At 42.9% G+C, this 15,521-nt stretch overlaps 1 protein-coding gene across 1 annotated transcript; it reads right to left on the bottom strand.

Annotated features, from left to right (window-relative positions):
- Positions 1-260: 260 nt before the first annotated feature.
- LOC121191820 (NACHT, LRR and PYD domains-containing protein 14-like) lies at positions 261-15,504 on the bottom strand (the record flags this gene model as incomplete). Its single annotated transcript, XM_041053257.1, has 3 exons — positions 261-1,378; positions 14,003-14,179; positions 15,332-15,504. Coding segments are annotated over 3 exons (633 nt in total), but the record flags the coding sequence as incomplete, so codon positions are not given.
- Positions 15,505-15,521: the final 17 nt, after the last annotated feature.

The raw sequence follows: 15,521 nt of genomic DNA, 5'->3' as shown, positions 1-15,521 counted from the left end.
ACAGACAAATAACAAAAATGAGCTCTTACAAACACAAACAAACACAAAAATAATCATACGCTGCATTAATTATACAAATCAACATTGATTTCAAAACCGCTAACATGGACCGCTTAGCAGAGACGTGCCGAAAAAAAATGCTAAAGCAGGGATGTCAAAGTCAAATACACAGAGGGCCAAAAAAACAAATTTGCTACAAGCCAAGGGCCGGGCTGACTCAATGTTTATTAATTAAAACATATTGAAATGTCTCGGTGCGTTTGATGCATCTAACCTGCATGTATATGTAGCTTGGTTAACTTTATTTCTGTTTTGTTAAATACAGAGAATTATTTGCCAGCTGCTTTGTCCTGCACGGAGCAAGAAATACTCAGTATGTATGCAATCTTTGTCTCATCAGACCAGAGAATTTTGTTTCTCATGGTCTCAGAGTCCTTCAGGTGCCTTTTGGCAAACTCCAGGCAGACTGCCATGTGCTTTTTAACTAAGGAGTGGCTTCTGCCTGGCCACTCTACCATACAGGCCTGATTGGTGGATTGCTGCAGAGATGGTTGTCCTTCTGGAAGGTTCTCCTCTCTCCACAGAGTAACACTGGAGCTCTGACAGAGTGACCATCAGGTTCTTGATCACCTCCCTGACTAAGACCCTTCTCCCTCGATTGCTCAGTTGAGACAGCTGTCCAGCTCTAGGAAGAGTCCTGGTGGTTCCAAACTTCTTACATTTATGGATGATGGAGGCCACTGTGCACATTGAGACCTTCAAAGCAAAGAAATTTTTCTGTACCCTTCCCCAGATTTGTGCTTCGAGACAATCCTGTCTCAGAGGTCTACAGACAGTTCCTTTTACTTCATGCTTGGTTTGTGCTCTGACATGCACTGTCAACTGTGGCACCTTATATAGACAGGCGTATGCCATTCCAAATCATGTCCAATCAACTGAATTTACCACAGGTGGACTCCAATTAAGCTCTAGAAACATTTCAACGATGATCAATGGAAGCAGAAAGCACCTGAGCTCAGTTTTGGGCTTTATGGCAAAAGCTGTGGATACTTATGTACATGTGATTTCTTGATTTTTAATAAATTTGCAAACATTTTAAAAAACTGTTTTCACATTGTCATTATGGGGTGTCGTGTAGAATTTAATCCTGTGAATACTTTCCGGCTGCACTGTACGATCTACAACAGTAACAGAGTGAACTGACCTCAGAGTCTCCAGTCTACAGTGTGGACTCTCCAGAGAACCACACAGCAGCTTCACTCCTGAATCCTGCAGCTTGTTGTCCCCCAGGTCCAGGTGTGTCAGATTCGAGGGGTTGGACTTCAGAGCTGAGGCCAGAGAAGCACAGCTGATCTCTGACAAACTGCAGGAACTCAATCTGAATAAAGAATAAATCATGTTGATAAAAATCATTTCTAATCCAATCAGATATGTCCTAATCAATGAGCTTTCACTAACATGAGTAGAGGGACTTTGTCCTTCTCTTATTGTGGATCATCATAATGTCAGCCTTCTACACACATCATCCAAATGTCACCACAGCTATTCATGTTATGAATTCAGATTCCTAACATGCTGCTGACCTCAGTCAAGTCTGGAATTAGAAGATAAAGATCAAATCAGACATGTTGAACTAAAAACTGACTTTGATTCACCACTGAAATGGATCAAACTTCAAATGTTCAGTCCTGATCCAGGAAAAATGTCACAATGATCACATGACCCAAATAGAAAAGATAGAAAAAATTTACAATTGATAATGTCAGACCAAGGATATAATGTTGATAAGTACAATAATTATTTTCTTTAAGTTGAGTTTCTTACTTAATTAGTGACAAATTATCATGAACATGTGATGCATGTTAAAAAAGTAACAGTGAATTAACTCTTTCAGCTTCCAAAGTAGGAAGGACAAAAGCAGTTAACTTCTTATAGGCTCAGTCTGACTGAGATGTTCATTTATAATCATATGAAATCTTTAAGTGTGTGGACAGTTTTTCTAACAGACATCAGAGGGTTTAGTTTTAATCAACAATTATCATCACAAAGTCTCCTCATGTTATTCTGAGCTGCAGTGATGCAATAAGAGTAAAAGCATCAACAGTGTCAGGAATTCTGTCAGATTAAAGAATCTTTGTTCACTTCAAATGAAACTAGAATATTTATTATGTTGTTATTTAGTGATAAACTCTCCTTCTGTTTGTTTTAAAACCAGAGTGAACACATGGAAAAGCTCCAACAGAAAAATGATTCAACTCATCTAGAAAAAAATATGTTGGACTTTTTTTTTGCCACTTTGTTAAAACACTTTCTTCCCATTTGGGATCCTGTAGGAATGATGATTCCATTTTTTCCAGTGATCTGATTGGTTAGTATTTGGGCTGTTGACAGGATTTGATCTGATCCTCTGAAGTTTACCTGCTCCAGAGCAGGTTAGCTGAGCAGCATAAGTTACCATGGTGATGTAACATGTTCACAAGTGAACCACCTGATTTAATAAAGTTTGTACTTAGATGATAAATATCAACTCAGATGAGGACGAATAAAATCCTCTTCATTGTTGAAGTTTTTACATGACCTTCTGCTTCATGAACTTTGTAGCTGAATAGGTTTTTGTAATTAAATGTGAGGGTTGAGTTAGGCTTAGAGGCCTGGCTGGTTTAGGTTTGTAACTCCACCCACTAATGGGTAGGAATAGATATGCCCATCTTTAAAAGCCCAGGTGAGGGTGCAGCACTGTCACGGCTTTCGGAAGGCAAGGACTAGGACCCAAATGCTCGACCCACAGATGTAGTCCAACTAATACTTATTTATTCAAACAAAGTAACAAACAGAAAATCACTCACGGAGGAGGAGGAAGACAAACTAACTGGACAAAGTAACAAACAAAAGATCACCCATTAAGGGGAAAAAGGCACTAAAACAAAAGTTACAAAACGTGAACACAAAATCACTCTGACGAGGAAAACAACTAAACAAGGAACAAAGTAGCAAAATAATACAAAACCTGACCTGGGGTATTATGAAGACGAGAGATTCAAAATGAAGCAAAATATATGAGCCAAGGGCAAGAGACAAAACATGGGACACGGCGTGATACAAAAGCATGGAACATGACATGAGACAAAACGTGAGACGAAACGTGAGACGAAACGTGAGACGAAACGTGAGACGAAACGTGAGACGAAACGTGAGACGAAACGTGAGACGAAACGTGAGACAAAAGCATGAGACAAAAACGAACTGACACTGGACAAGGGGAAACGTGGACTATATATACGCAACAGGTAAGGGGAAACAGGTGAAACCAATTAGGGCGGGGCAGACAATCAAACGCAGGAAAAAAGACAAAGACAGGAAGTAAAACAAGACCAGATACAAGGGTACTGAATTCAAAATAAAACAGGGACCCACAAGACAATATAGACACCAGGCTTAACATAATCTACAGACTAAGACAGTAAGTAAAACGAGACATGATACACAAAAACTAAACTTTCCAAAATAAAACTAAACTGAAAATGTCCAAAAGTCCATAAAAGAGATCCAAACGCAGCCCCCTTAGAGGCTAGACATGACGCAGCACTTCCTCTTTGTGTGAGGCCTCCTGTGAGCAGTGCTTTGGTGTGTGCAGGTGAGGGAACATTTGATTTGGACAGAGAGAGACAAAGGGAAAAGGTTATTTGTTTTGTTAATAGAGGTATTTTCTGATTCCACAGATCTGTGCAGTCCTGTGAGCCTGTAGGCTGTTGATGCCATGCTCAAGAGGTTGGCTGTGGTTGAACTAAACTCGGCTCTTTCCCTGTGTTCTATAGCAATGTGTGTTTCCATCTGACAGGAAGACTGAGGGTTGCACCTTGTTGAGTCTTATCCACTGAACCAGACAGAGCCAGGGGATTCTGTAGTAGGCCCCACATGTCCTTAAGTATGAAACTTATTTAAAGGCAGTGTAGTGGGGCTGTATCCTCTAAAGTATTAATACACATTTTAATAGTTGTTGTCGCCTCTTTCAGGCCCAGATCCAGACTGCTGCTTTGCCTGAGTGGTTCTTTTATTGGCTGGATTTATTTACTTCACATGTTGTTTTTACAGGGACTGATGTAATGATTCTGCTGCACTGACATTAGTTTCTGCGAACTCATTATTAAGTTTTTAATTATCTGTCCATATAAGTCCTTTCTGGTTCATTTTATGTGAACCAGCTGATTTTAATTGTTTTTATTTTTAGGTAGAGGTCCAGCCTGTGGGGAGTAGGTTGCAGGGTACACACTCTGCATGCTGTGTGCTAATATAAATGGTGGCGGTCACATAGTCGTGTCTTGAACTTTCTCATGTGCAGTGCAGTGTTTGTAGACTTGCAGTGTTTGTAGTATCTTCTATTGGGACCAGCACCAGGTGAGCACATGGTGTGAGTATAAGCAGGTTGTGAGAGAATCTCCCCACAGTGAGGACTCTACCCTTGTTTTAAACTTTTATTGTTGTATTCAGTTGGTGCTATCTAGGTTATTTCAATATTGTAGAATAAAAGCTATCATTTGTACTTACGTCAGTTCTTTTTTCAAAGATTTCAAAGATTCTCTATTGTCAATTCAGTATATGTGCAGGACATACAGACAAATCAAAATACTGTTTCTCCTTCACCAAGTGAGAGGTGCCATTAAGTAAAAACAAAACACAAAAGAAGAAAAATTAGTAATAGTAAAATCTATGTCCATATAGTATTTCAGTATAAATAAAATAGAATAAAGAAAAAGAAACCTATGTACACTACAGAGTGTGCAGTATGGCAGAAGCATAGTTGGCAGTAGTGCAATTTAGTGAATAAAGTGCAAAATAAATAAAGCAGTCCACAGGAGATGGTTACTTAGCAGCAGATGAAAAGTTGGATTTTGGTCCAGGCGCTGGGGGAAGAGGAGGGAGGTAATGGATGGAGTTCAGCTTCCTTACAGTCTGGTGCATGAAACTGTTTGACAGTCTTGAGGAGCGGGCCTGGAGACTCCGGTACGTTCTCCCTGTTGGCAGGAGGCTGAAGAGTGTGTGTGAGGGGTGCGAGGTGCCACCAGCAATGTTGATGGCTCTGCGGGTGAGGCGGGTGTAGAAAATGTCCATGATGGATGGCAGGAGGGCACAGATGATCTTGCTGGCTGTATTCACTATGCGTTGCAGGGTTTTTTGGCAGGAGGCAGTGCAGCCTCCATACCACACAGGGGTGTGCGATATGACGATATTAGATCGTGAAGGATTAGAAAGTGCTGACGATCTGCCAGAGGAGAGAGATCATATTATCGTCTATAGGACACATTCTATTAATTGCAGCTCTATGCTTGTGCACAGAAGCACGAGAAGTTTTTTTTTTTTTTCCTTGGGCAACTAACAGCCCGCTTCACGTGAACATGACCAACCAATCATGGCGAAGTACGAGCAGTGCTGATTTTTTTGTTTTTACTAGCCTCGCTGTTTTAGTCAAGGTGTAGCGGGTAGCCATGGCCGACAACGAAAGTGAAAGTTTGGAGTTGGTCCCCAAAAAGAACTCCAGTCGTATGGACAGTGTTGGGGAGTAACGGAGTACATGTAACGTCGTTACGTATTCAGAATATGTAACGCCGTTTCTGTCTTGGCCAACGCATTCCTGTCCCGGCTCTTGTTTGCCGGCTGCGGCTCAAGCTCTCGCTCCTGCTGCTCCTCGTCCAACTCCATTCTGACCGACTGATCAGGTAAATAGCTCGTTTATTTACGTTTGTTTTCGTGGAGCTGGGGCTTCTGGGAAACGCATCGGGTTGCCTTTGTTCATTTTAGAGAATAAATATAAACTCATGAAACAGAGAAGTATCGTCACGTAATCCATTGATTTCAACAATGTAACTGTATTCTGAATACTATCTATTTAAACTGTAACTGTAATGGAATACAGTTACTCTGAATTTGTATTCTGAATACGTAACGCCGTTACATGTATTCCGTTACTCCCCATCACTGCGTATGGAACTGGTTTGGGTTTTCTCCAAACGACAAAGTGCAAACACAACGAACCTCTTTAACCACCTGCTGAGAGCCAAGCAGCGAGGCCAACCACACATCAGCCAGTGGTAACAGCTAAAGACATTATACAGAAACAACCAACTATAACACAAGCCTTTGATAAAAGCAGGACATATGAGAGAAGTAGCAAACGGTGGAAAGAGATGACTTTCTTTGCTTTTATAACTAAGTTTTTACATAGAAAATAGTTTGGTTCTAAATTAACTTCACTGTAAAAATGAACTGTGATAAAATCGTGATTGTGATTTTACAATTAAAAAATGTGATGTGATATTTTTGCCATATCGCCCACACCTACACACAGTGATACAGCCAGTGAGAATGCTCTCAATGGTCCCTTGGTAGAAGGAGTACATGATGGGGGATGGGACTCTTGCTCTCTTCAGTTTGCGGAGGACGTAGAGGCATGTGTGAGCTTTCTTGGCCAGTGATGTAGTGTTGTTGGTCCAGGAGAGGTCCTCGGAGATGTGCACCCCCAGGAACCTAGTGCTGCTCACCCTCTCCACAGCAGCACCGTTGATGGTCAGTGGAGGGTGTTGCAGAGGTCCTCTCCTGAAGTCCACAACAATCTCTTTAGTTTTCTCCATGTTAAGAAACAGATTCTTGCACCACTGGACCAGTTGGCTCACCTCGTTTCTGTAGTTGGTTTCATCATTATCGGTGATGAGGCCCACTAGTGTCATCTGCAAACTTGATTATGTGGTTGGTGCTGTAGCTGGGCACACAGTCGTGGGTCAGCAGGGTGAAGAGCAGGGGGCTGAGCACACACCCTTGTGGGGCCCCTGTGTGCACCATGATGGTCTGTGAGGTGTTGTTGCCGACTCGTACATTTTGTGGCCTCCCTGTTAAAAAGTCTAGTACCCAGTTGCAGAGAGAGGTTTTGAATCCCAAGTGTTTTAGTTTCTGTATTAGCTGCTGGGGGATGATTGTGTTGAATGCTGAAGTCTAGGAACAGCATCCTCACATATGAGTTTTTGGAGTCCAGGTGGGTGAGGGCTGGGTGGAGAGCAGCAGAGATTGTGTCCTCTGTGGACCTATGGGTCGTGGGAGGGAGGATGGCTTTGATGTTCTGCATGACCAAATTCTCAAAGCACTTCATTATGATGGGGGTTAGGGCCACAGGTCTGTGGTCATTGTAGTTGGATGGGAATTTTTTAGAACTGGTATTATTGTTGTGGCTTTGAAACACATTGGGACAACAGCCTGGCTCAGGGAGATGTTGAAGATGGACATCCTTGAGCTCGTCAGCACAGTCCTTTAGGACACGACCAGGTATGTTGTCTGGTCCTCCTGCCTTCCGCACGTTGATCTTGTAGAGCAGTGGTTCTCAAACTTTTTACATCAGGTACCACCTAAGAAAATATTTGGCTCTCCAAGTACCACCACTATAGCCAATGTTAAAATACAGTAGTGTAGGCCTACCCTATTCAGCTCAAAATATACAGAGAGAGGAAAATTAATTCCTCATAAAATTATTATTAATTTTTACCTTTGACAGTCACAACTACATCGTACACACTGGTACTAGAACTCTCTTATATGAACACCTCTCCTATATTTCATTCACACACCCTGCATTTCTCTCTCTCTCTCTCTCACACACACACACACACAGCATGTGAAAACATTAATAACAACTGCATTTCAGTCAAAAAAACAAGCAAATTTCAAAAACAGCACTTTGGCAACTACGTATAACTCTTATAGGCCTAATGGGAAGGATGTGCCTGCCCCTGTACACCTGCAACATCAGCAGTCTGGTCCAGTTGGATGGAATGATAGCGACTATTTTTAATGCGTTCAATCAGTGTCTTTCCAACGTCATCTGCCATGGCTCCTATTCTCCGCGACACTCTGTCATTTGAAAGTGGCACCAAATTTAACTGTTTGGCAACCTTCTCACCACACATAATGTGTACCATCTCTTTGGCTAATGGTAGACACAGTTGTTCACCAGTTGTGTGCGGCTTACCGGCTTTCACTATGCGGAGGCTGGCATGATACAAAGCCTCCTGAGCTTTAACCACAGGTGTAAGACAGGACTGAATCATGCATTTGGACTGCTGCAGTTCATCCCATTTACGTACAAAAATCCACTGATTTGTCTTTCAGCACCATGTGTTTGGTTTTAAAATGCCATTTGTGATGCGATGGTTTCATGGATTCATTGATGAGAACATCACCACATACCACACACTGTGGCATTAGCTCTTCCTAAGTCCCGCTCCAGCTGAATCCAAGTTTGATATAACTTGGGTCATATTTCCATACTGTTTTGCAGCTACCGGTGCTGTGGTCACTTCACTCCCACTACTGATGTAGCTGCTAACTTTAACACTATTGTCCAGGCTGCTTGAAATATCCTCCTCCTGATCCACAGATTTCGTCCTTTTCGTTCCCCTCTCGAGCCACGACTTTAGTATATTTAAACCGCTCATAACTTATTTTTACTATCTCAGCTTAACCAACTTGCCATCACAGTTAAGTTTATTCTCTAGCTGACAGCAAATCACAGCTACTAGTTGACGTTTGCAGGCAGCGCTACTATTGGCGGTAGCACTTAGAAATGTGTCTGTGTGTCTCTGGTGTTGCTGAAGTGACCGGATATTTTCCTGCTATATTGTTCTTTCACTTCCCTAATTCCACGGGACAGGTTGGCTCTGGCTGTTGCTAGACCTGTGGTATCCCTGGCTCTGAAGGCTGCATCCTGAGCCCTCAGGAGCCTGTAAACCTCTCTTGTCAGCCATGGTTTCTGGTTGACACGAACAGTGATTGTTTTCCTGTGAGTGACATTGCGTTGAGTGCATTTTGCGATGTATGCAGTAACAGTCTTTGTGTACTGCTCTATGTCTGTGTGGTCATCGTAAGTGGCTGCATGTTTGAAGATGTCCCAGTCTGTGGTGTTGAAACAGTCTCTCAGAGCATAGCAGGCCCCCTCTGGCCACACACGTGCCTCCTTTTTAGTTGGTCTGATGGCTCTCACCCTAGGTCTGTATGCCGGTCTCAGCATGATGGTAATGTGGTCTGAGAGTCCTAGGTCGGTGGAGGTTTACAGGTTTACGGTTTACAGTTTGTGTACACTAAATCCAGTGTGTTGTCTCCCCTTGTTGGAAAATCTATGTGTTGATGTAGTTTGGGCAATAAAACCTTTAAATCTGTGTGGTTAAAGTCCCCAGCAGTGATGAGGAATCTGTCTGGATGTGCTGTCTGTTGTTCACTGATGACCTGGTAGAGTTCGTTGAGTGCCTCGCTCCTGACGCTGGTGTTAGCGCAGGGAGGGATGTAAACAGTGACAAGCAAGATGGCCGTAATCTCCCTCGGTAGATAGAAAGATCGGCACTTAATGATAATAAACTCCGCCAGAGGAGGATGCTGTTTGTGAACAACAGCAGCATCTTGGCACCAAGCGTCGCTGATGTAAATACACACTCCCCGGCTGTGAGTCCTTCTATGAAGACTTGGTCAGAAAGATAGCATGTTAGCCCCGCTAGCTAGATGGCAGAGGCCGGGATGTTGTCATTTAGCCATGTCTCCGTGAAAATGAGAACACAGCAACCACTCACCTTGCGCTGCGCAGATCTCAGAAGTTGTAAGTGTTGTTTTATTGTTCAGCGAGCGTACATTGGCCATAATGAGGGTGTTCTGCCTTTGAGACAAATTTTTGTTTGTTTAGAGACTCTTATTTTGAAACACATACCTTTATTTTGACGCTTGTCGGATGTGGAAGTAAACAGACGCGAGTAGAACGTAATGTTAAAAAAGTGAATGCAAGTTCAGATTCAGATTCAGAGAACTTTATTGTCATTCCATCTACGTTCAGGTACGTATTAGAAACGAGATTACGTTGCACCAGCTCAGAAGATCACAGTAGAGGTAGAGAAGGAAAAACCACAATAAGGTACAGAAAAATAAATTACCATAAAAATAAGGATAAAAATAACATAAAAAAAGACACAAAGTATTTACAAATAACAAAGTAAGTATTTTCAGCGAGACTGTGCATAGTGGAGGTTGAGGACGGTAAGAATAAACACATATATATTTATATATACACAGATATATCTATGTCTTTCCAAAAATATAAATTTTTATATACTTATTTATATTTATATATACATACATCCATTAATATTAATAGTAATGCTATTACTATTATTGTTATTATTATTATTAAGTATAACAGTGTAAAAAAATAGCCATGGTTATGGTATACAGTATATACAGAAAGTGCAGAGTACTATATATAATAGTGATTATTATAGTAATTGCACATGTCCAGGATGGGATAAATAAATATACATAGGAAATATGGTACCTGAGCAAACTATTGCACTTGTAATGCAGCAGCTGTACCAGAAAAAAGACTTTCAATATGAAAAAGTGAAAAGTGTGGGTCAGTGTCCTGTTGGAAGGCTACAGAGCATTCAGGAGTCTGATAGCCTGTGGAATGAAGGAGTTGTGGAACCTAGTTGTTCTACTTCTGATGCTGCGGTACCTCTTTCCAGAGGCCAGAAGCGAGAACAGTCTGTGATGTGGGTGTGAGTTGTCTCTGATGATGTTGTGAGCCCGAGACAGGCAATGTTTGTGTCCAGTGTCCTGGACCGCAGGTAGAGAGGTCTCGATGATTTTCTCCGCTGCCCTCACCACCCTCTGGAGGCTTTTCCAGTCTGCAGCTGTGCAGCTGCCGCACCACACAGAGATACAGTTTGTGAGTACACTCTCTATGGTACTTCTGTAGAAGGTGGTGAGGATGGGAGGGGGGAGGTGTGATCTCCTCATCCTGCGGAGGAAGTGTAAACGCTGCTGTACTCGTTTCACCAGAGACATGGTGTTGTCAGACCAGGTTAGTTTATTTGTTAGGTGTACACCCAAGAACTTGGTGCACCCCACCACCTCCACAGCTGTGTTGTCAATTAGCAGTGGGGAGTGGCAGGGCTGGTTCTTCCGGGAGTCCACAATCATTCCTTCATTTTATCAACGTTGAGGATTAGACTGTTACTTCTGCACCAGTCCACCAGCTGCTCCACCTCCTGTCTGTACGCTCTGTCATCATTGTTTTGGATGAGGCCCACTACCGTTGTATCATCGCATACTTGATGATGTGGTTGCTAGTGGATCTGGAGACGTAGTCGTGTGTCATCAGAGTGAAGAGCAAAGGGCTCAGGACGCAGCCCCGAGGGGAGCCAGTGCTCAGCCTGATGACCGAGGAGGTGTTCTTTCCCACCCGGACAGGCTGGGGGTGAGTGCAACAGGGCAGCAATCATTTAAACAGGAAACTGCAGGTTTTTTTGGTACTGGCACAATTGTGGCTGTCTTGAAGCATGATGGCACAGTTCTCTGGTTCAAGGAGCTGTTGAAGATGTCTGTCAGAACCGGAGCCAGCTGGTCTGCACACTCCTTGAGCAGCCGACAGGTATACTGTCTGGTGCTGCTGCCTTTCGGGTGTTGATGTTCTTTAAGGACCTGCGGACTGCCACCGCTTCAAGCTTCAGTGCCTGTTCATCTGGGTGGGGCTCTGCCTTCTGTGCTGGTGTCGTGTTCAGTGCCTCAAACCTGCTGAAGTGTTTGTTCAGTTCATTGAGGAAGTCAGTGTCATCCTTACCAGGCACCTGGGCTGCTCTGTAATTTGTGATGGCCCGGATACCCTTCCACATGTTACTGGTTTTGGTGGAGTCGTGGAAACATTCCTGGATTTTCCGTCCGTGTGCACGCTTTGCTGCCCTGATGACTCGGTTGAGGTTGGCTCTGGCTGTTCTGAGAGCCGTCGAGTCTCCAGATTTAAAAGCATCGTTCTGTGCTCTCAACATAACACGCACCTCTGTGGTCATCCAGGGTTTGTGGTTGGCCCGGGTTGTGATGTTCCTGATGATACTGATGTCCTCCATGCACTTCTGTATGTATCCTGTTACAGTTGTTGCATACTCCTCCACGTTGATGTGCTGGTCTTGTGTTGCTGCTGCTCTGAACATGTCCCAGTCTGTGCTTTCAAAGCAGTCCTGTAGAGCTTCCATGGCTCCTTCTGGCCAGACCCTCCCCTGCTTCACAGACGGTTTCTCTCTAATTAGCAGGGGCCTATGTGCTGGAATAAGCCTGACAGAGAGGTGGTCGGAGGAGCCGAGGTAGGAGTGGGGTACTGCTCTGAATGCCTCTTTGATATTGCTGTAGGGAAGGTCCAGTATATTTTTCCCTCTAGTTGCAAAATTCACATATTGGTGGAAAGGGAGAACAGTTTTCATGTTGGCCTGATTAAAGTCCCCAGCAACGATGAAAACTCCCTCAGGGTGTGTGTTTTGCAAGTTGCTGATGGAGCAGTAGAGAACGTTTAGAGCCTCTCTGGTGTTAGCGCTGGGGGGGATATAAACAGCTGTGAGATAGACATTGCTAAATTCCCGGGGCAGGTAAAACGGTCGACACTTGACAGTCAGAAACTCTACATCCTGAGAGCAGTGAGTGGATATGGCAGTACTGTTGTTGCACCATCTGTTGTTGGTATAGATGCATACACCACCACCACGGGATTTGCCAGTCAGCTCACGGCTCCTGTCCAACCGGAAAACAGTTAGCCCCTCCAAGCTAACGGCCGCGTCTGGAACGGATGGTCGTAACACATATAGAATAATGGCAGTCTCTCACCTCCCTTATTGTTGTGAGGTCCAGTTGTAAGTAGTCCAGTTTTGTTTCGAGGAAACGTACGTTGGTGAACAGGATGGACGGTAGCGGGGTCCTGCACGGGTTAGCCTTTAGCTTGGCTGTTAGCGCCCCTCGGCAGTCACGCTTCTGTTTCCTATAGCGCCGCTTGTGTCTCCTCCAGCAGTGGCCGGTGTGTGTGGTTGGTCTCGCTGCTGCGTAGGACGCTGGGGCGTCCCGCCGTAGCAGTCCGTGGTTGCGACGTAGCAGTCCATAGTTGCGAAGACGCTCCGTTGCTGCGGCATCTACACTACCATATTTACTGTACAGTTGTAATTCTAGTAACGACTTACGTTCATATGTTAGTCTGTTTGTTGCAGACTGAAGGTTACGCTGAAAATGCTTAGAAAGAGCAGAAAAAACAGGATCACTATCGCGAGTCGGTACAGCCGCTGCTGAGCAGAGCGCCGCCATCTTGGGGGAAAAAAATAAAAAAATAAAAAATAAAAATAAAAAGTTGGCAATGAGAGATTGCTCACGTTCTCAAATAATAAAAATGGACTTTGTATAACTCCTTGCAGAAGCAACGCTTGTATGTATACGTTTATACAGTCATTTCATGCCAGTATGTTCAAGTAAAAAACGAGTTTGGAGAGCTGAATGAGAAATGGTTATTGCTACGTTGCTAAGGCTAAACTACTCTTGGCATGCTGTCGGGAACAGTTCATTAATTGTTGATGCTGACTTATGTTGAAATGAGGATTAATTAAATTGTTGTGCCATATGACAATATCTTTTAACCGGCCCTGATGACGAACTACTTGCGTGGTTCTTAAACAAACGTGAACATACACGAGAACACACACGTTTTGGCACCGAACTTGGAGAGAGAGGGGCTGCTGCATCCGTACGCGCTGCTATCTTGCCAGCTTTCCCATCTTGCCAGAATCCGTCTTTCAGGCCTGTTACAACACTTCCTGTCTTAATTATCTAGGTTTAAATAAACTTATTTGTTTGAATGCATGTCTGCTGCTTTTCCTTTTTGAACTTTTTGGTTGTGTCACAACTCAGTAAGTTATATTACTTTGAAGTTTATAATTTTAACTCCTCAGACCTCTCTACACTCTGAGTTGGGTCACATAAAGTGAAATGAAGTGAAATTGAAGAAATAATTCTTAGTCTGAGAGAAGAAAAAGTCACAATATGGAAAAATTACTATTTCAAATCTCATTCATTCATTCAAGATGAACGGATTCGAGTTCTGGATGAAGATAAACCGGGTTCCGTTGTGGATTAAAGATAAATGATCTACAACAGTAACAGACAGTGAACTGACCTCAGAGTCTCCAGTCTACAGTGTGGACTCTCCAGAAAACCACACAGCAGCTTCACTCCTGAATCCTGCAGCTTGTTGTTGTCCCACAGATCCAGGTGTCTCAGATGGGAGGGGTTGGACTTCAGAGCTGAGGCCAGAGAAGCACAGCTGATCTCTGACAAACCGCAGGAACTCAATCTGAATAAAGAATAAATCATGTGGATAAAAATCATTTCTAATCCAATCAGATATGTCCTAATCAATGAGCTTTCACTAACATGAGTAGAGGGACTTTGTCCTTCTCTTATTGTGGATCATCATAATGTCAGCCTTCTACACACATCAACCAAATGTCACCACAGCATTCATACAACTATTCATGTCAACACAGATTCATAACATGCTGCTGAGCTCAGTCAAGTCTGGAATTAGAAGATAAAGATCAAATCACACATGTTGGACTCAAATCCTCTTCATCATTGAAGTTTTTACATGACCTTCTTCTTCCTGAACTTTGTGTCATTAAACAACATTAAAGGACAAATTCACATTTCTTGACTTCAACCAACAGTCAGATGTCACATGTTGATTTAAAGAGTCTTTGGTGGCCGTCGTCCTTCCTGTGGTCCACACTGACTGTGAAGTGGTCTCCTCCTAACACAACTACACTGTAAGAAATGACTTGATGAGTTCAGCTGTAGCTGAATGAAGCTTCAGCAGTCTGACTCAGACAAATGTGTAGAAGAATACTGAATTCTCTCATTCTGCTCTGATATATTCAGACCTCTGTTCTTGGCTGAAGGTGTGTGTTTCCTCATTCTACTCTCCTCTACACCAGGAGAAAAAACACCTGGCTCTGTTTTATTTGAGACAAAATATGAGAAGACTTTAAAGGAGCAGTGTGGAGAGTTTAAACACTTAAAACGTAAATTTGTGAAAACAAAAAGACTGAAAATAACATGAATAAATTAACAAATGAATGTAGAATGTAACAGTTAGTAATAAACAGAAAACAAAACAGAAAAACTTTACAGCAATAATCACAACCAACTGAACAATCAGTTTGACAAACATTTAAAACATGTCCAGAAAAACACACAGCTGACCTAAAGATTATAAAACTAATATGAGAATAATGAGAATAATTTCATACTGTGTATATTTGAAAAAACTAAACTACTAATCTACACTGGGGAAGATTACAGCAACAGCTATCTCTAAAGCTTTGATTAATTTTTTTACAGTGTTTGGACTCCCAAAGGTTGTTCAGTCTGACCAGTGTTATGGCCCTGTGTGTTGGCCTTTCAGGGAGTTGTGTTGCTGCTATTTTAAGATCATGTCTGGACTTACACAGCCTTTCTGCAGTTCCCCACAGCTGGGATCAGTCTCCGTCGTCCCTCCTCTGATGTGTTGTACTTCTTCACGTCCAACTCATCCAGAACCTCCTCTGACATCTGCAGAACGTAGGCCAGAGCTGAACAGTGGATCTCAGAGAGTATCTTCTCTGATCTGTTCTCTGACTTCAGGAGCTCTTGGATCT

The sequence above is a fragment of the Toxotes jaculatrix genome, chromosome 13, assembly GCF_017976425.1.
Source record: "Toxotes jaculatrix isolate fToxJac2 chromosome 13, fToxJac2.pri, whole genome shotgun sequence".
NCBI classification, from domain to species: Eukaryota; Metazoa; Chordata; class Actinopteri; family Toxotidae; genus Toxotes; species Toxotes jaculatrix.
Note: the sequence above shows the minus strand (reverse complement) of the source record. Positions and strands in the feature narration are given on the sequence as shown.